At 43.4% G+C, this 20,687-nt stretch overlaps 1 protein-coding gene across 3 annotated transcripts in view; it reads right to left on the bottom strand.

The window, feature by feature from the left end:
* KLHL29 (kelch like family member 29) overlaps window positions 1-20,687 on the bottom strand; it is a 403,241-nt gene that overhangs the window by 14,364 nt on the left and 368,190 nt on the right. For all 3 annotated transcript variants that reach the window (XM_061460941.1, XM_061460942.1, XM_061460944.1), the window contains 2 exons: window positions 20,497-20,677; window positions 7,895-8,088 (listed from right to left, as the gene is read on the bottom strand). In XM_061460941.1, the coding sequence (XP_061316925.1) occupies window positions 7,895-8,088; window positions 20,497-20,677 (375 nt within the window). The remainder of the gene's footprint in view (window positions 1-7,894; window positions 8,089-20,496; window positions 20,678-20,687) is intronic.

Here is a 20,687-nt window from a genome sequence, read left to right as displayed (position 1 = left end):
CATACAAAATTAAGATGTCAAGTTGCTTCAGAATTTAGAACTGCTGCAAATTTTAACTGAGATGCTTCCCATGCCTATGCAGCAGCTAAGTACAGTAGAAACCCACAACGCAGAGGTCCGCTTAATACCACCCAATAGTTGGTTCTCCTTAGTATTCTGCTTTTGCTTGTGGGAAGATCACCCACATAATCCAGAAGGTTTTCTGAGACCCAATTCTTTTTGCCTTCATCTGTCTCGTAAATTCATCTGCACTTTTATTTTCAGATGTGTGCGTACCTCCAAGCAGTCCTGTATTTTAGCAATAAACTCTGCGATGCTGGAGTTTGAAATTACAGAAGTCCCTTATCTTAAATCAAGTTCAGTCAGAGGTTCCAAGGACGCTTGAAAACTCTCGTGTTAGCTGTGGCATTATTAGAAATATTGGTAAAACTTAACCATAAATTATTGAATAAAATAAGTCTAATTTAATTAGTTGACTTGTCCCGTATGCCATTAGCATGCCATATGCACATGATTAAATATGAGCCAGTTGGGCTGAAATTTCTCATGATGGTGTCTGTCTTGATGCGATACAGGTTTTTTAATCAACACTTCAGTGAAACCAATCAGCAGTGTCTGGAACAAAAGACGGCAAAATACATTTCTTTATTGGAGTTAAAATAAGCCTCGCACCAGTTCTCTAAGAAGCAAGAGCCTAAGCCCTCTGGTGTGAAGATGATGTTTCCTGGGTGGCTATCCTGGTGTCAGGGGGCACAGAAAAATTTTCCATACATAGATATAAGGTAAAGCCTTTCCAAAATCTGCATTTTTATATGCTCAGAAAAGGTTGGGTTTGCATCTCCAGTGTAGAACCATCCTGGACACAGTGCTGATGGCCTCAGCCACTGCAGCCTTCCTCCTATGTGCAGGGAGCTGGGCAGCAAGCTTGAGAGGAGGTGCAATACCAGCTTTATTATGCTCTTACATCTCCGATAAGGGCCTCTACCTGATGTCAAAGGGGTCTGTATGTTCGTCCCAGATCTGTAACACTATGACTGTGTCCTTTTATGAACACAGAAAGAGAAGGGTTTAAACCAGCCCCTGCAGCTTCACTTTTGGCATTTGCTTACTTCTTGCATCACTGGTCTTGTAACCCTGAGGTTCTTGTAAAACCACCTTATTCCATTAAATATTTTATGAGGGATTTAATTTGTCAGAAGTCAAGCAAAAGCTGATGAATGTCTCCAGAAGAGAGGTAATTTCCTTAACTGAGGTTTGAAGTGATTAAACTAGAAGGGAAATTACGGTTTTGTGGTGTTTGCTTCTGTTCCAGCACAGCCGTGGGGTGGTCTGGTCCAGTTCATCTCACCCCATGTCAGTGTGTACACAGGGGGACATAACAGGGGTGCAGCAGCTGGCATGAAACCAGACAAAACATGTTATGGGTTAAAGTTGGCCTCCTATTGAGCTGAGTATCTACAGGCATATGTCAAAAAACCACGGATGTATTAGGAAAATGTCACTGATCCCTGGGAACAGATGGGAAGAAACTAATTCATCCAGAAAATAGAACAAGGAGTATTCAGTTTCTTCTCAGTGCCACTAAGCCACTATAATTCATCAGAAAGACTTATCTGTCCTAACAACCCGGCTCACATCCTTTCCAAATCAGACTTGCATATGTGACATTTTTTCCAGTTAAGACGCTCATCAGAAATTTTCCATATTTAATTATCATATCTTCCTGGGTTTTTTCCTTCAACTTGCAGTGTTTTGCAGGAGAATGAAACTCTTGTATAAAAAAATCAGAACTCGGCTCCCTAATCCCACCGGGAAATTATTTGGGGCTCCCTAAGGCAGAAACAGCGACTTCTCAGGAGACTGAATCACTGACTACACATTCCTTTTTGTTAGAGAGGGAAACCCCTTGGTTATTTTTATAGTGACTTTTTTTTTTTTCTTTCTTTTCAAATAGGCAGACACTCTAATATTCTTTTTCTTATTTTTTAAGAGTCAAACGTTTTTGGTTATCATCAATTTTTCAATACATCACCTATCTGTTGTCTTTTTACTGCTTTTGTCTTTAGCTACCATTTCATAAATTGGTATAAAATAAGCCTGTGATAGAGAAACAGAGAAATCCCTGCCGCTTGTTTCAGGAAGGGAGACACTCACAGCAGTCTCCTGATCCTGATGAAGATATGGCAGAAGGACACAAGGGACACCCTCAAGAGACAGGTAGAGAGAAGACAGTGGGTTTTATTTTTGTTTTGTTACCATGGAGGCAGGAACTGTTCATGCATACAAGGAGTGTGGAAAACTCAAGCCATCATCCCTTCTACCCAGGTGTGGATGACCACCTTCAGTCTTTAACCTCACTTCATTTTAGGTGCTACCCACACTCTTCCCTTGCTGTTGTCCATCCCAGGGCTTGGAAGCCTCCTGCAAATGCTCAGGAGACTGCAACTTCTGTTGCTGCTCTAAGTCCTCACCATGCTCATAGCATAAAGCGGGTGGCTGGGGAGCCTAATTTTACAAAAGCATGTTCTGGTTGGGTTTTTTGGTCAATGCTACTGGGTGTACATGTGAGCGTCTATGGGTCAGCGGCTGATGGTGAGATATACAAGGGACACTGGTTATTTCAAATGACTACTTCCCTGCCAGAGGGAAAGAAAAGAGGGGAGAAGCAGCATAGAAACAGAGAAGCAGCCTCCTTTCTCCTCCAAAATCCAAGTGTCGGGGCTGTCAGATACAGTAATCCATTTTAAGCTGGAAAATCTTAAATGGGATTTGTCCAGGACAGCAAGCACTCTTGAGATTAAAAGGCAGAATAAATGTAAAGGAAATAATAGATAAAAGGTACTCTTCTCTCTAAGTGGATAACATAATAAAATCACTCTTCTTTCCTGTTGCTAGCGGAAAATATGCAAGTATTTCTACTCCAGTGACAAGTCATTGCAGGAAGGGGTATGCGCTCAATGACAATCCTTGAGCCAGAGGTGTACTTCACATGGGGTTGATGATTTAACCTACCAGTGTGCTCCTGACTTAGTAATGACAGTGTACTGTCTGTGATGTGTTTCGTGGCTCTCCTATCTCTCAGTACATTATATGGTCAAGTAGCACAGTCCTGCTTTCCCTCCCATGATTGCTTAAAGATATTATGTTGCCTCCCAGTGAAGCACTCGGTCAGAGACTGAAGTGGCATTACACTGAATGGCAGCAGCACTTCATATGGGAAAGGTTATTAAAACCAAGCTAGTCTTTTACCATTTTTTATCATGAGGAAAAAATGCAGGCATGCCACCAATCCAGACATAACTCCAACTGAAGGGTCTCTCTGTAAGCGCAGGTGGCCAGTGGGGAGGTTGAGGCAAATGATGAAGCAGATTGGAGAACAGAGGCTAGTTAATATAAAATAAATCTGCTTTTAATAGTAAGTGCCTCTTCTCCTCTCTGAATACTATGCAGATAAGCTCAAGAATGGCATAGCAATGGATAAGATAACGTCTGGTGGCAGTCAGGAGATCGTGGTCTGATCCTTAACATAGCTCATGAGGCTAAAGTGCAGCTACTGCAGTTAACAGGAGGGTCTCGGATGTCAGCCCTCTGGCACGGTGTCTCCTCTTGGCTGATTTCTTGTAATTATACAACAGGTTGCAGGGCCCTGTGGTTTCCTCAATGACCCTTGAGCAAACTTTCCTCCTGGACCCTGAAGTTCAGTATCCTCACTTACAAATGCTGCATTTCATGTATGTGTGGTGGGATCACCAGTACCAAAACAGAAAGCTCCACCTGCCACTGTGGGGCAGTTTCAGCATCAAATTATGAGACAAATGTTGATGAACTGAAGAGAGCTGGACAAAGCACGGCCACACAGATGAAGGGGAGGTAGCAAGGCAGAGAAAGTATGTGCAGTGGGAACACATCAAGGAGTGGAAAAAAACATTCTGAACGGTGCATACGGCATATACAGAGGAGAAATGGGTGAGACAAAGGAAAGTAATATTCAAACTTACTAGTGGGATAAACACCAAGAACTAGTCATGGCAAGAAAAATACACTGTAGGATGAGATGAAACCTTCATTGCTTTGAGAGTTAATAAGTGAGAGGTGGCCAAACCCACACACAGGTACAAAACTATTGGCCTTGGGGAAAAGGGCAGGACATGTGTCTGATTTTTCTTGTAAATTCCAAAAATAAGTTAATGGGAATGATTATGCATTTTAACCAAACTAAGCTACAGGACAGTGCAGTAAATATGCACGGATGCTACTAATGCTGTTTTCCAGATATTTCTTACATTCTCAGCTCTGTGATTGTCCCACATATTACTGCAGAAGTAAATGGCATGGTGAGGAACTAGATACTTGATTGGAAATCTAAAATGCTCATAGATCTTTGACCTCTGTGTTCCCATAGTTCTCACCAGATTTTAAAATTTAATAGTGGTGATGACAAAACACTGGTTTTTGCGCAATCCAGAAACATTAATAAAAACTTGTAATTCCACCAGTACAGACACTGACTGTACAGAGTGTCAAAAAAAGGTATATTTTAGTGTCCTGGCATGAAGGCACAAAGTGAACTAAAAGGCAGTGACTAGATAATTAGGCTTAGTAACAGCCACTGACTTCAGCATGTCTATAGCCATCCTGTTAAATAAGACAAGCCTCAGGAAGCTGGTCATGGAATATTTTTAGCAGAGTGATACAGGGCAGCCTGGCAAGATATGGAAAGGCAGGAGCTGCAAGTAGGTAGCCTGGGTTCATTTACTATTGTAGGACTTTGGCTTCACAGCAGCAAACTTCTTAGAGCTCAAAACACGAAAGTGATGTGTGATGTGATTTACCAAGAATATGCAGTGTGGAAGCCCTGGGAAGCTACATTACTCCAGTAACATCAATCTGTGGGCTGCACTGATGCACCAACATCTATCCCTCCACAGCTGGGGAGGACAGATGTGGGGCAAAGGATGGGAAACTGAGAAAGACCCTCTCCTCTTCAAACACAGATGTGTATAATTAACACCTACCCAAAGGCTACCACAACATCCATGTGCAGCGAATTGGTGAGCCTAGTGTCATACCTACTGTACGCAAGCATCCATGTCCCAACACTTCCTGGCCGTTAAGGGCTAAAGAATAAATGGAGTGAATTCACTGCTTATTCCTAGAAGAAATCCAGGCAGACGAGAGCAGAGGCTGAGCTGCATGGACTTGCTATTGGTCCCTACTTCGTATCTTCTCTGCACAGGTAGGATATCAGTATCCAGCCTGCTTCACCTCCATTGAGATTAGCCAAAAAAATTACCTTCCCCCTTGCCATGGTTGATGCCAGTGTTGCCTTGGGCAAGTTTGGCACACAACGCTTTGGAAGAGATGGGCCTGTTGGGTTCAAATGTGTGCTATATTGTGTTCAACTTGCTATCATAAAATACCAGTGACTTGAGACTGGTACTGTTGGTCTAAAAACCTCCAGAGACCTTGGCTACTTTCAATATCTGCTCTTACTGTTGCACATCTGAACGTGCTTGCAGTGTTCTCAAATAACCTGTTGTCCTATCTGAGGTCAAACGGATTTCACTGATATCTGGGGTGACCTTAAACAGCACAACTCACCGCAGGATAGCTCAGTTGCCTTAGCTCAGAGAGATACCTCAAGAATTCACAAATCAACACAAAAAAGTTCTGAGGATGTCAAAGGCACCCCAGCAGTGATCATCCCACAATTCATCTCAGCTCCATTTTGCAAAAAGCACTCCAAGGGTCCTTCTACTCCCTTGTTGGGTTTAGACTGTACCATACTTGGTGTAGCATCCACTTCTAGGGTATACTTTACAAATGCAGGTGACAATATGGTTCTTGTGGAGATGAAGAAATCAAAGTATATCATCTCAATATTCCTACTGCCTTTCAGTGAAGATCATGCATCACATCAGTGCAGTTTCCCAGACATTCTCCACGGGGTGCCATTTTTCAGGGTCTGTGTTATTTCACTTTATTTGCAAATAAACTGACATTGTACATTTCCCGGCAAAGACACAGCAACTCCTTGTTTTATCATGTATTTTATGCCTTCAGCTTAACTAATTAACTTTGATTACACCAAGAAAACATGAATACCATCCTTTAACTTCATCGGTGTCATGTATTTTTGTTAGGAAATAATAGCACCCCTTTATTAAAACCGGTGATGAACCCAACTCTGAATGGTTTGGATCATTTTTTCCAAGCATGCTTGGTGTTGATGCCTGCTAGGCAGAATAACAAGCCCAGGGAATGATTTCTTAGCTCCTGTGGCACTTGCACTATTTTCGTGAGGAAAAGGAATACCTCTTTGCATAATGCATTCATTTTTGCAATAAGCTGTGAGTCCAGAAAACCTCATACTGTCCGTCAGTGGATTAAATGAGCAGCAGCAGCTGTAGCCACGTGATAGAAAAAGCCAGGCAATAAGGTTGTTTGCATTGCTGTACTACATAAACATAACTTTTGCTGGTTAACGCCCTCCTGCTGGGTGCTTCATGCTGCATCATATGCATGTCATGTTATGTTAGGCTGGACACAAACAGCAGCAAGGGAGCTGAAAAACAGCAGCACCCTCTGCATAGGGGAGGATACACCATGACTGTGCCAGCTCCTCATGACCTGACCTACTAGGGAACCCCAACAAGAGAGTCAAAATAATTTTAACAAGCTACAATAAAAAGAACAGCTTGGTTTAGCTTTCTGAATATTCTCAGACCTTACCTGAATACCTCATAACTGTGCTTCTATAACTTCTTACTTGCCACTCCTACGGCTCTACCAGGCTCAATAATGAGACCATGATTTTTTAAAAACCTCATGTCACAGTTTCAATGTGACTAACAGATTTAGGGTGGTGAAACAAGCATGAGGCATCTACACCCTCTCCAGAACAGGTTGCCCGGACAGGTTGTAGATACTTCATGCCTGGAAATGTCCAAGTTCAGGCTGGATGAGGCTTTGAGCAACCCGGTCTAGTTGAAGATGTCCCTGCTCACTGCAAAGCAAGCCACCCCAAAACAGCTTCTCTTTGACTGTATGAGTGCTGTTTCTTTGGCAGCCAAGTATAGTCAGACAGAAGGCTGCCCACAGCCACCCAGCGCAGAGTGGGTGGCCCAGGTTGGCTGTTACTCTGCAGTGATGTCCTTGTGATGCTGAACACTAAACCACATTTCCAAAAGCAACCTAAACGCTCACGGTGCAAATCATAACAGAAAGCAAGTAAGGTACAAACTTATGAGCCATATCCTCATTTTGGAAGCAAGTCTGCACCGCTGACACTGGCTGGTACATTGGAAAATTTGGCCTCTTGTCTTGCTCTTTGTTCAGTAAAATTTTCAGTGACCTTGGGGCCATCATAATGTACAAACACAGTTCTAATAATTTACGTGTCTTGGAGATTTCAGCCTCTGAAGCTTGTATTCCTGTGGACACCATTGATAAATCCCAGTTAAGAATGACTGCTACTTCCCACAGGGCAGGCGGCATCTTAACAAACCATGAGTAATAACCCATTAACTGATGGTGCTGTTAAACTGCATGGAGCAACACATGACACCAGGATGAAGTTTCACTGCACTTCGCAATTTTTTTTGATCTAAAATTACTAATTGTCCATACCCAATAACTGCATTCCTTTTTCCTCTAATTTGAACTCATCACTTCTAGCTGATAACTAGCTGTATTAATGAGTGACAGTTGCCTTCAGTAAAGATCCAGATAATTGCCTCTCTGGTATAATATACCATGCATTCCTGCCAATATGTCATAAATGTATCTTCCCCTACCCCCCAACTCATTTGCTTTCTGCAAAGGCATTAAAATGCCTGTAGCACAGAGATCTCTGTTGTACTACAGGTTTACTCTCACACCACGCATTCCTTACCGATCATGGGAGACTCTATGAAACTCCATGAATTAGTCTGAGGGATGTAGGACTGCAAGACCCCTGCAGCTCGGCTGGCTTCATTCACCCCACCGAAGACGTAGATCTTCCCACCACAGACAGTCGCGGCAGCTGAATGGACGGCCTTTGGCAGGGGAGCGATGGTCTCCCACTGGTTGGTTATTGTATCGTACCTAGGAGAACAGCAGTTGGAATGAGCTGAGATGACACAATGCTGGGCAAGATAGACAGGTAAAGAAAGCAGGCTGCGATACAACAGAAAGGCAGCTTGACAAGCAGAAGAAAAGCAGAGGTGGAAATGTATTTTTTAACATCCTACAAATTCAAGCACTCAGTAAACAGTGTAATTAATGCTTTTTCTAACCTTTTAAAACATTGAGAAAAGCCCAGAAAAAGCTGCTTCTGTTTTCTGTATATGCCTCTCAAATCTCATTATAGGCCAAGCCAAAGAAACTCAGGACATCTTTGTTAAGATGTCTTCCACTAATTATTTCTTTTAATGAGTATACAATGAGATTATTCTTGCAAATCAGTATGGTGATATCCAATAGAGACTGCAGGCAGGCAAATGTTAATGTTCTTCAGTTGTTCAGCTTGTGGAACACATCTCACCTGCACATAATGCAACGCAATAGCTCTTTTTCCTCTGGTTAACTGGCCAGTGATGTACATTTTGTGCCAGAATGAGCTGCTTCCATTTAATTTTCATTGTGCAAATCAAACTACTGTGCTTCATTGCAGGATGCTGCAAACATTAATGCTGGAATAAGATTTCACCGTTGCATCCATATTTGACATAAAGCAAACAGAAAAGAGTAGGCATGAAAGTGCTAAATTAGTTTTAAGGTCATCAGTATCTGATTTAATTAAGCCATTGACCATAAGGGATGTGCAGTTAATAATCCACGGATGAAGATTCATTTTAGACAATGTCACAAGCACAGACGTCAATTTTTTTTCTTTAAAGATAATGTGGCAGGGATCCAAATAGCTGCTCTAAAATGAGTCTGGGAGACAGCACAAAATAACATGATTTTTAGGCTTCTATATTTCCATGTAATGGCACATTCAGTCAAATAGGAGTTTCCTGCATAGTGATTATTCAGAATTGTTGACTGCAAGAACAGAAGCCCTCGTCACCCATTCAGGCTTTTTGATCTTAATATTAGTGATATGCAATATGCAAACATGAAATGAATCCATGGCCACGAACCCATCTGTAAAAAATGATTTAGCAACAAGGGATTTTTCCCTTTATAACACGTCCTTCAAGTTTTCACTGCCCAAACCTGGGGACAATATAAATGGTTGAAACAGCACAAGAATAATGTTCTTAATGAAGACACATTAATGAGTTTCCAAGTAATAGAACTGAAAGTAATTAACACACTCATAAAACTGAGGCAAAAGCAAGAAGGAGGCAAACTTTAACTAAAAAAAAATAAAATTAGGCAAGTCCCTTCTAATGAGCATGGAGAACTGCCTTGTACAATGCTCTGAATTAGTTACCTAGAAATTAAATTCATCTACAACAACTGATCAAAGGGGAGAAATATAACAAGATTAAACAACACGGTGCTGGGAGCAATCAACACGACACACCTCTATTGGGCTGATTCTTAACACTTAGTACCGAACCTGAGCCTGCAGACGCATTCTGAATGCACAAGCGCCTCCTCCAAGGAAGGCAGCATATGCTGCATCTCCTGCATTTGCCCACAACACTTAGGGCAGCACTTGGTCTATACTAGCAGATATGCAAAAATCTTGCATAATACAGTTTTGTACACTGCTTTTGGGTCACATTTTGCTAACTCATCTACAGCAATAATTTGGGGCTTGATTATTTAATTCTTGATGTCTTATTAAAAGCTGGTTAAGAAATTGGTTATAATTGGTTAGAAAAGGGAAAGCAATAATGCTGAGAACTGACCTAATGTTCCTTTCTAGCACCTTGGCTTCTAAGATACAAATTATACTTGTCACTCAGTATGTATTGTCTCACACCATCCAATCTGACTTAGCACCAGGAACATCTGTGGACAGTTGAAGTGGCTCAAGATGGACGGTGAGTGGCTACGCTGCCTTCCCTGGCACTGGCAGAAGTACCTGGCAGACCACAGTTCCCAAAACAGATGTGCTCCTCCCAGTGACTTTCTGATCATTCCAATACATTTTTGGAAAGGAGGGGTCACATCCTTCACATATCCTGCAAGCTGGTGTGGCTGAGGACCAATGTCTATAGGAACACTGGAGAAAGCGTCCAATTACAGAAACAATCATCCTTTTTCTGGATGAATATCACTATTGGGACCTCAGGTCCCCCAGACCCTGTTTTTCACCCACTTTCATTATTCTCCAGTTATGCTTTATGATGACAGAACTGATCTTTCTTTCTCCCACCCTGCATCTGTCACTGGGAAACCACGAATGGCCAGTTTCACTTCATCTGCTGAAAGCCAAAGGCTGCAAATCTACTGGATATAGGTGCAAGTGGAGCTTAAAAAAACCCACTCTTGTCTTGAGGGTCATTTGGTTTAAAAAATCAATGAACCATAAAGTAGGTGGAAACAAGTCTCTGTCCACCTAACACAGACATCTAATGTGGGTTTTACATGGGCTGTACAGTGGAGCAACCCTCTTACAAGCCTAACTTACCCCTGGGGCTGAAGAAAAGATGATGATGCCTTCAAGGCTTCCTGATATGTGTCCATCAAGTCCCTCCATCCCTCTGGGAAATTTATTCCTCTGGTTCATTCCCTCACTGCAATACTGTAGACCTGTTTTCTAGTCTCTGTTTTGCTTCAGCTCCCACCCATGAGAAAGTAAGTAGTTTTTTTTTCCTGTTGGGATTATAAAGATGTCTGCTACCAAATCTCTCTCTTTCACATATGGACTTGCAGAAAATAATAGTCACCTCTTCACCTTGTACGTGATAAACTAAGTAGTCTAAGCTCCTTAAGTCTCTGCAAGGCAGGTTTCCATCATTTTGTTCTATCGCAAGTCAGCTCCTAATATGTTCACACAAGGATTTGCACCAGATTAACAAAATTGGTTTAAAAATGAATAAAGTCGAATCTTCGTAACCTTCCAGGACAGGAAATAATGACACCTGCTTTACCTCTCTGCCCTAGGGCCTTTCCATGTGTTGTATCATCTCTGGTGTTGCTGTCACTCCACTGCCACTAGTGCTACTGGGGCTCCTCAGCTGCCTTTAACGCTGGCTCTGCTCAGGGGCCAGCGGGGAGAGAACTGATTTAAAGAATAATCACATTGATCTCTTTCCATTAGGCAAGCTTTGCATTTGATTCCCCTGTTTGAAGCTGTAGGTGGAGACTTAATGGGAGCTGGCTTCATGCCAAGCAAAGGTTTTCCTTCCCTCTCCTCCACTGCTCCCTCTAGTCTTGGTGATTCCATGCTTATCTTGGCTATGGGCCTACCAAGCCCATCCAACCTCCTGAACTTGAAACTTCAAGGACATCTCCTTTCTCATGACTGACTCCTGGTTTTGCAGTCCTTGTATGCTACAGACTCACGTGTGGTTTTACACACATCCCCTCGCATACCTTCCTCTGCCTTCAGAGCAGTCCCTGCATCCCTGCTGTCTATGGCCCTGCCAGGCTGCAGACATCAGACTTTCCATGCATGCAGGACATGTGTCCCCTGGTCTGTTGCTTCATGTGCACCAAGAACTGTCGTCTCACCTGACCCTTGTGCAGTCACTATCCCCTGGTTTATGTGTTATTTATGTACTCATGATATGACAAATCATCCGATTCAGCAGAAAATACAGCCGAGGACTGAAAAGAGCACATGCAGAAATTACCTTGCTGGCTTCCACAATTCTCCACTCTTAGGATTCCATCAGTAGGCTTGATCTTCCTACTGCTTTACTCATCTCATTCAATGCCTCCCTTCTTGCTCTTTCCGTACCACCTCAGTATTAACAGCAGAAAACCATTCATTTCAAGCTGTGCCATTTGCTTCTCTTTTGAGAAATGTGCTCATTTTTAATCTCTTCAGTACCCGAAAACACTATTTTTTTCTCTCCTCAGTCTCTTAATTTTTCCCCTTCTAGGTTAAACAGCTATATGAGTATCTTCATTTATTCACATTATAAAATCCTTACACCACAGTTAGTTGCTTACAGACATGCACCCTCCAGTTTCTTATACATTATTTAAATCTATTTGTAGGAAAGCCGTTATTTAAAATAAAGCTGTACAGTGTCATACTGATCTGCTCACCAGATAATTCACATGTTGTTTAAAATCACATTAATGGATTGCTGGTTTTTGCCTTTTTTGTTTTCTTCTTGACTGTTCTGAGGGGCTTAAGAAATTAGCCTTGGAAAAAGCTATTTAATTAATTTTCTTAAGACATCATAGAGATATAGAATCATATAGTTTGGAAAAGATCTTTAAGATCATCAAGTCCAACCACTAAACCATGTCGCCAAGTACCAGACAGAATCATAGAATAGTTAGGGTTGGAAAGGACCTTAAGATCACCTAGTTCCAACCCCCCTGCTGTGGGCAGGGACACCTCACACTAAACCATGTCACCCAAGGCTCTGTCCAACCTGGCCTTGAACACCACCAGGGATGGAGCATTCACAGCTTTCCTGGGCAACCCATTCCAGTGCCTTACCGCCCTTACAGTAAAGAACTTCCTCCTTATATCCAGTCTAAACTTTCCCTGTTGAACTTTGAACCCATTACCCCTTGTACTATCTCTACAGTCCCTAATGAAGAGTCCCTCCCCAGCATCCCTATAGGCCCCCCTCAGATAATGGAAGGCTGCTATGAGGTCTCCTTGCAGCCTTCTCTTCTCCAGGCTGAACAGCCCCAACTTTCTCAGCCTGTCTTCATACAGGAGGTGCTCCAGTCCCCTGATCATCCTCGTGGCCCTTCTCTGGACTTGTTCCAACAGTTCCATGTCCTTTTTATGTTGAGGACACCAGAACTGCACACAATACTCCAGGTGAGGTCTCACAAGAGCAGAGCAGAGGGGCAGGATCACCTCCTTCGACCTGCTGCTCACGCTCCTTTTGATGCAGCCCAGGATACGGTTGGCTCTCTGGGCTGCAAGTGCACACTGAAGCTGGCTCATGCTCATTTTCTCATCAACCAACACCCCCAAGTCCTTCTCCGCAGGGCTGCTCTGAATCTCTTCTCTGTCCAACCTGTAGCTGTGCCTGGGATTGCTCCGACCCAGGTGTAGGACCTTGCACTTGGCACGGTTAAACTTCATGAGGTTGGCATCAGCCCACCTCACAAGTGTGTCAAGATCCCTCTGGATGGCATTCCTCCCCTCCAGCGTATCAACCGAGCCACATAGCTTGGTGTCATCGGCAAACCTGAAGAGGGCGCACTCAATCCCACTGTCCATGTCACCTACAAAGATGTTGAACAAGACCGGTCCCAACACCGATCCCTGAGGGACACCACTCGTTACTGGTCTCCAGCTGGACACTCCGCCATCGACCACAACTCTTTGCATGCAGCCATCTGGCCAGTTCTTTATCCACCAAGTGGTCCATCCATCAAATTGATGTCTCTCCAATTTAGAGACAAGGATGTCGTGTGGGACAGTGCTGAACGCTTTGCACAAGTCCAGGTAGATGACATCAACTGCTCTACCCCTGTAGCCCCATCATAGAAGGTCACCAAGTTGGTCAGGCAGGATTTCCCCTTAGTGAAGCCATGCTGGCTGTCACCAAGCACCTTGTTGTTTTTCATGTACCTTAGCATGCCTTCCAGGAGAATCTGCTCCAAGATTTGCCAGACACAGAGGTGAGACTGACTGGTCTGTAATTCCCTGGGTTATCCATTTCCTCCTTCTTGAAAATGGGGGTTATATTTCCCTTTTTCCAGTCATTGGGAACTTCACCTGACTGCCATGATTTTTCAAATATGATGGACAGTGGTTCAGCAACTTCATTTGCCAGCTCCTTCAGTACCTGCAGATGGATTTCATCAGGTCCAGTTCTTAAGATGGTCTCGAACCAGATCCTCTCCTACAGTGGGTCCAAGGTCTTCATTCTCACAGTCCCTGTGTCTGCCTTCCAAGACTTGGGTGGTGTTGTCAGAGCATTCTACACCTCTTCTAAACACCTCCAGGGATGGTGACTCAAACACTTCCCTGGGCAGCCAGTTCCAATATTTGACAACCCTTTCAGTGAAGAATTTTTTCCTAATATCCAATCAAAACCTCCCCTGAAGCAACTTGAAACCATTTTCTCTTGTCCTATCACTTGTTACTTGGGAGAAGAGACCAACCCCCACTACACTACAACCTCCATTCAGGTAGTCGGAGAGTGATAAGGTCTTCTCTGAGCCTCCTTTTCTCCAGGCTAAACAACCCCAGTTCCCTCAGCTGCTCCCTATAAGACTCGAGCTCCAGGCCCTTCACCAGCTTCATTGTCCTTTGGACCCACTCCAGCACTTCAATGTCTTTCTTGTAGCGAGTGTCCAGAACTGAACACAATATTCAGCCTCACCAGTGTCCAGTACAGGGGGATGATCACTGCCCTGGCTCTGCTGGCCACACTATTTCTGATACAGGCCAGGATGCCAACTGGCCCTTTTGGATGCCTGGGCACATGCTGGCTCATGTTCAGCCGGCTGTCAACAAACATACCCAGGTCCTTTTCCACCAGGCAGCTTTTTCCACTGAGCACCACTCTGCCCCAAGCCTGTAGCATTGCATGGGGTTGTTGTGACCCAGGTGCAGGACGTGGCACTGAGCCTTACAGAACCTCATACAACTGGCCTTGGACCACCGATCCAGATCACCCTGTAAAGCCTTCCTATCTCAAACATATTAATCAGAATATACCCTTCAAGATAATAAACAGAACTAGCCCCAGTACCAAGCCCTGGGGAACACCACTTGAGACTGTCCTCCAATGGGATTTAACTCCACTCTCTACCATTCTTTGGGCCCAGCTGTCCACCCAGTTTTTTTTTACCCAACAAAGAGTGCACCCATACAACCCATGAGCAGCCAGTTTCTCCAGGACATTGCTGTGGGAAACAGTGTCAAAAGCTTTACTAAAGTCTAGGGAGACAACACGCACAGTCTTTCCCTCAGCCAGTAACCTGCCACCTTGTCACAGAAGAAGATCAGGTTAGTCAAGCAGGACCTGCCTTCACAGAGACACGCTGACTGGTCCAGATCACTTGGTTGTCCTGAACGTTTCGCGTGATGGCACTCAAGATGATCTGCTCCATAACCTTCCCTGGCACTGATGCCAGGCTGGCAGGTCTGTAGTTCCCCAGACCCTCCTTCTGGCCCTTCTTTTAGGTGAATGACCCATTTCCTAATCTCCAGTCAACTGGGACCTCCCTGGTTAGCCAGGACTGCTGATAAATGATGGGAAGTGGCTCGGTGATCAGCAGACCCAGTAATCTTGGGGGGATCCCATCTGGTTGCACAGCCGTGTGTGTCTAAGTGGGTAGCAGGTCACTGACCATTTACCTTTGGACTATGGGGACTTTTTTGCTCCCCATCCTGACTTCTAGATCAGGGGCTGGGTATCCTGAGAATGACTGGTCTTACTAGTAAAGACTGAGGCAAAGAAGGCAGTAAATACCTCAGCCTTTTCCTCAGCCTTTGCCACTGTGTATCCTCCCACATCCAACAAAGAATAGACGTTCTCCTTAGCCCTCCTTTTGTTGCTAATGTATTTACAGAAACATTTGCTTATTGTTTTTTTACAGCAGTAGCCAGGTTAAGTTCTAATTGGGCTTTGGCCCTTCTAATTTGCTCCCTGCATAACCTCACAGCATCCTTGTAGGCCTTCTGAGTTACCTGCACCTAGGGACAGAAGTCCCTAACATACAGGGCTACCCCAATGCCTTGCCTTCCTTGCCTATCCCTTCTGAAGAGTTTATAGCCATCTGTTTCAGCAATCTAGCTGAGTTATCCCACCATGTTTCAGTGATGGAACTATGTTGTTAGGTTTCTTGCTGCACAATGGCTTCCAGCTCTTCCTGTTACTCATGCTGTACACTCCTGTAGATGCACTCCAGTTGGGCTATTGATTCCACCACCTTTTCCTGGGGAGAAGCCCTAATTCCTGTGTGACCACATCTCAGTAAAACAGCAGGTTCTGAAGCAGTTTCTAAAGCTTACAAAGCTTATTTGTTACACTGAATATTTAGACAGTCTTCCAGGTACAGACTGCCAGCCAAAGTAATCTTCCAATTTTAGACAACCCTATTGTAGAAGTGCTGTCAGGTCAAGGGGATTCATCTTCCCTGTCCTTCAAACAGATAATAACCACAAAGCACCCACATTTCCACACTTTTAGTCACATACATTGTCTTGTCAGCATACGCAGTCTTCTCAGCTCTCAAATTGCATATATTACAGGGCCCATCCATTATCTAAAAACCTAGTTCGTGGATCCACTTCATTTCGCCGCCTCCCAACTCAACTCATATTTCAGAAAAAGACAGAAAGTGTAATACCCTCTCGCCTAACACCTAATGACTTGCTCCCTGTCACACAGAAACTTGCCAGAGGGGCTTGATGGAGAACTGCAGCCATGCTGTTATTTCCCTAAACACTCATTCCAAAAACATAACTCTCCCTGAACATATACCCATGTATAGCAACAAAAATGGACATATAACTCAGCCCCTCTGGCACATGCATATTGTTTTAAGATGAGTAATGAATGACTCCTACTCATCTGTTTGTGACTGATAGTCCTGTAATATTATCCATTGAGCCAGAATTTTTACTGCCTCTTTACAGACAAATGGCAGAGAAAAGGTAAAAAATCTCGGCCCTATTGAAGCTGATGGGTAAACACCCACTGATTTAAGTGGCATCAGAATTTCTGGTTGAGGCTGCACCTTTCAGCATCAATGACACAACCAAAAGCACAGAGACAGGAGCTCAGGAGCTGATGCCATAAATCATTAGGAGTCCAGTGGCCCTTCCTTGCTTTAATGCTTTCTAATGGTGCAGAAGATGAATTAGGTGGCAGCATGTATAGCTAAGATGGTCTGACATTTGTTTTTAAAAAACGGAATAGAGTAAAAACATCTTTGTGAGAGTTTAACCATTTAGGATGAAATATTAAAAGAATTCCAGAAAAAAAAACAGGTGGAAAACAAGATGGAAACTGGGAGAAAATGTTATTTTCTCTGTCTTCAAAGACCCACTGTGGTGAAACACCCTGTAGGCTCCTTGCTCTGGGGCTGCTAACTGAGGTGAGGTCAGGATAAGTTGCTTTGGACTGGAGACATGCCCTCCACCGTGCCAGTGCATATGCATCAAAATCTGGCCAAAACTGGCCATGGACACACTTGAGCTAACTGAGCAAGCAGAAAGCAAAATGTGGTTGGGAAAGATAAGCTGCATGTGGACAATGAAAAGTCGTAGGTGGCCCAGTGGGTGAGGGTGACCAGTGCCTTGCCCTTCACACTGGTGGCACAGCCCAGGACCACACTGTGTATTAGGCCTGGATAAGCCCCCATACCTCCATCTGGATGGACAGCAGGGCTATAATGTCAGATGCCACCTTTGAGATGAAAAACGAACTGAAACCCAAGAGTGTGCGACCCTGAAATCCAACACTGAGGGGAACAACGTTAACCTCAAAAGTAAATGTAATTTTTGGTATCATGTGATTTGGAGCATATGATCATGTCACAATATTTTAATATATTGTTTTTGTAAGATCTGCTGGAATGACAGAGAGGTGTCCCCCTCCTAAGAGGTGGTATCTCAGTGTCCCATCGAAAGCAAAACAATACAAGAGCAATGTGCAGCCCACACAGAAATATGGTGGGAAAACCTCAGTTGCCTGTAGCTCTTGAGGTTAGGAGAGGAAGTAAGAGTCAAGAAGTGGGCATTAACTGAGCATAAAACAGCAGACAACTGAGTAATTAAAGTGACTTTAGTTTGTATTTTCATGTGTTTTTTTTAGAGTTGCCATCCAAATTCAGGAAGAGTTACTGCTTGCAAAAAGGGGCACAGTGCTTAAAATTCCTGATCTTGTACAAACTAGCTGCCTCATCCAAATGGCAAATGCTTTTGTCTTAAAAGGCCTAACTTTGCTCAGCACAGCTACAAGGTCAGGTTTTTCTCACCTTCGTTTCTAATAGCAGATCCTGAAATTCCCTTTCCAAACCACACAGTTTCAACCATGTCATGCTTTGCTTCTGTCATCCCCCTCTTTAATTTCTTGGCATAACCCAAAGGAGGCCATGTTGCACTTTTTCCATGGCTTTGTCTCACAACTCACTTTATAGACAATAGCAGATTAATTATAACCACGGGTTTAGCAAATCCCCATGACAAGACATCCTTATTGTGGTTGCGACAGCATGCACTGAAATGATAGGGAGGAAATCTGCTCCTTTCCCACATCCAAGTCTCTTGGTGGGCTCGTTACAATTGCAAACCAGCACGGCTGCTCTCCCTGAGCTGAGGGCCTGCGTGTGACTTTGCAGGCTGCAAAGTCATTTGTGGCAAGGGCTTGGGTGACTGAGATGAGAAGGAAGGAGAGGAGGTGACTTTGCTTGATTTGGAGTTCATTCAAGTGATTGGCATTTGGGATGCTTTGTTAAAGAGAGGCCACGAGAATCAGAGCAGAAACAGAAATGAGACCCTTGCACCCACAGCACTATTTCAATGTTCATCTTTATCGAGAGATGGGCTGAAACACTGGGCTCTCTCCTTCCTATGTTCACAAAACCACTTCTGCTAGTTAAAAATTTACTGACTTAAATTACAGGACAAACACCCTCAGAAATCGTACATAAATCTGCATAAAACATGATTTCTTTCAAAGCAAGTCCTGAGGGCACTGTCCTCTTACGCTCAAGGTTAAGGAGGGAGGCAATGCTCACACATTGCATTCACTGCCATGATTTATCATTCATTCTTCGCTGTCTGCATTTCCCTGACTTGTTGAGAGCATTGTCACCAGCGTCAGTTGTTCAGTCTGTGCCTGGGGTGGGAAGGAAGGCTGCCTACAGACCTTGTCCCACGGCACACGTCTTTTCCAGGGGCTATTTGTCACACCTGTGTCTCCTAGGTCAAATAGTGACAAATTTGTGAAGACAGAGGAACACAAAACTAGAGCCATATGTGAATGGTGGCCACTCAGCACCACATAAGATCTCCCTGGATGTACAGACAGACAACTGGTCTGTTCCATGCACTGAACTAGGCAGAAATCCTCCAGGGAAAGAAAAGTCATCATATGATTAAAGATGGTGCCAAAAAGTAGATCAGCAGAAGAAAGCTTTATTTTTGGCATTTCCTGATTTCCTGTGTGTTTGACTTTGAAACATTAATAAACTTCTAATACAGGTTTTGGCATTCAGTATTTGCCCTATTTGCCTAAATAAAAAAAAAACAACCAACCCCTGCACAAATGGAACACAAATGTTGCAGCGCCAAAATCCCAAAATAATAGATGGAAAGCACCTTTAATCCTCGCCTTTTGAAAAATGTTCTTTTTTTTTAATAAAAATCTTTCTTAGGCCTATCCCTTTCTGGCTTGGCCTGCTTCAAAACGGTGCTGAAGTACCAAAATTCAGCAGTTAAAACTGAGAAAGAGGGAAAAATAAATCCCTCATATTTTTGGTTGCCAGATTCACTAAGGAAAAACATTTCACAAAAATGTATCATTTGAAATACAAACTACATTTGCATACAAAGATGTATGCACTTTGAAGTGTTTGGGTAGGGCTAGGGCTGTATTGGTCATTTTGGAATGGAATCTTCTCACAGACCATGTTTCAAGGCAGTTTCTATTTTTTACTGAAAACATTGGTATGTACATAAAATTTGTGGTTTTATTAAATGTTATGGTTTATACGAAATTAGTTGGTTTTGGAATTTTACCCTGTGAAATATTTCTTTTTATGCTTTTGTTCTTTCCTTGTTTTTTAAGTTCCATGTGAGAAAAGCACAATTCTTATATCTGAAGTCTTTTTGAAAAGAGTAATTTCCATTCTCTCCCATCTCCAGTCAGCTCCTCCCTCTCAGCCAAGAATTCAAAACTGCTTCCATAGCCGTTGTTCTACTTGGAGCTTGGCAGGTCCCAGCTCCAGGCCAAGACCACCAAAGGCAGGATCTTCCTTCTAGCCAGGTCAAGGCTGAGGTCCTCTACCAGGAGAGCATGCGTGATAAACTTACTTTGCTGTTGCTTTTTTGGGGTTTAAAAAAAAAAACACAACAAAAAGGATTATTGTGGTTGTAAAGACTTTCATCAGGACTAAATTCAAAGGAAGTTTATTAGTTCATTGTATAATCTGAGTAAAGTGGCCAAAGAAGCTTAATTCCTCTCTTTGCTCCCCCGAGCAAACCGGCGAAACAAACTGGCAGCTTTCACCTTTGGTTTTGAAACAATGCTTACCACTGAAGCTTTAAAAATAAGCTTTAAAAAGAAATCTAATCCTACATAGTTTCCTCCTTTCTTAGCTGTTAGAAAAGCTTATTTTAACACATACAGCCTATTTGACGTGTCCTTTAAAAGGGTACTGTTCCTTTAGCATAGCATGAAGAAAAAGCTCCAGCAAGCAGCATGCTTTTGTGTTTTCTTTTTTTACCTTTCCACATGGTCAACGTTGCCTGCCACACCGACCCCTCCAATGGTATAAATTTTCCCATCGTACACCAGACTGTTATGTCGACACCTTGGGACTGTCATGCGGGACACGAGGTTCCAGTTATCGAGCAAGGACATGTAACACCAGACATCAGCGAGCGTGACACCCGACTCCATGCCGCCTGGCACCGA

Source organism: Pezoporus flaviventris, unplaced genomic scaffold, assembly GCF_033815535.1.
Source record: "Pezoporus flaviventris isolate CSIRO_AGI_PZ_B2104156 unplaced genomic scaffold, CSIRO_AGI_Pfla_v1 ptg000031l, whole genome shotgun sequence".
Taxonomy (NCBI): domain Eukaryota; kingdom Metazoa; phylum Chordata; class Aves; order Psittaciformes; family Psittacidae; genus Pezoporus; species Pezoporus flaviventris.
Note: the sequence above shows the minus strand (reverse complement) of the source record. Positions and strands in the feature narration are given on the sequence as shown.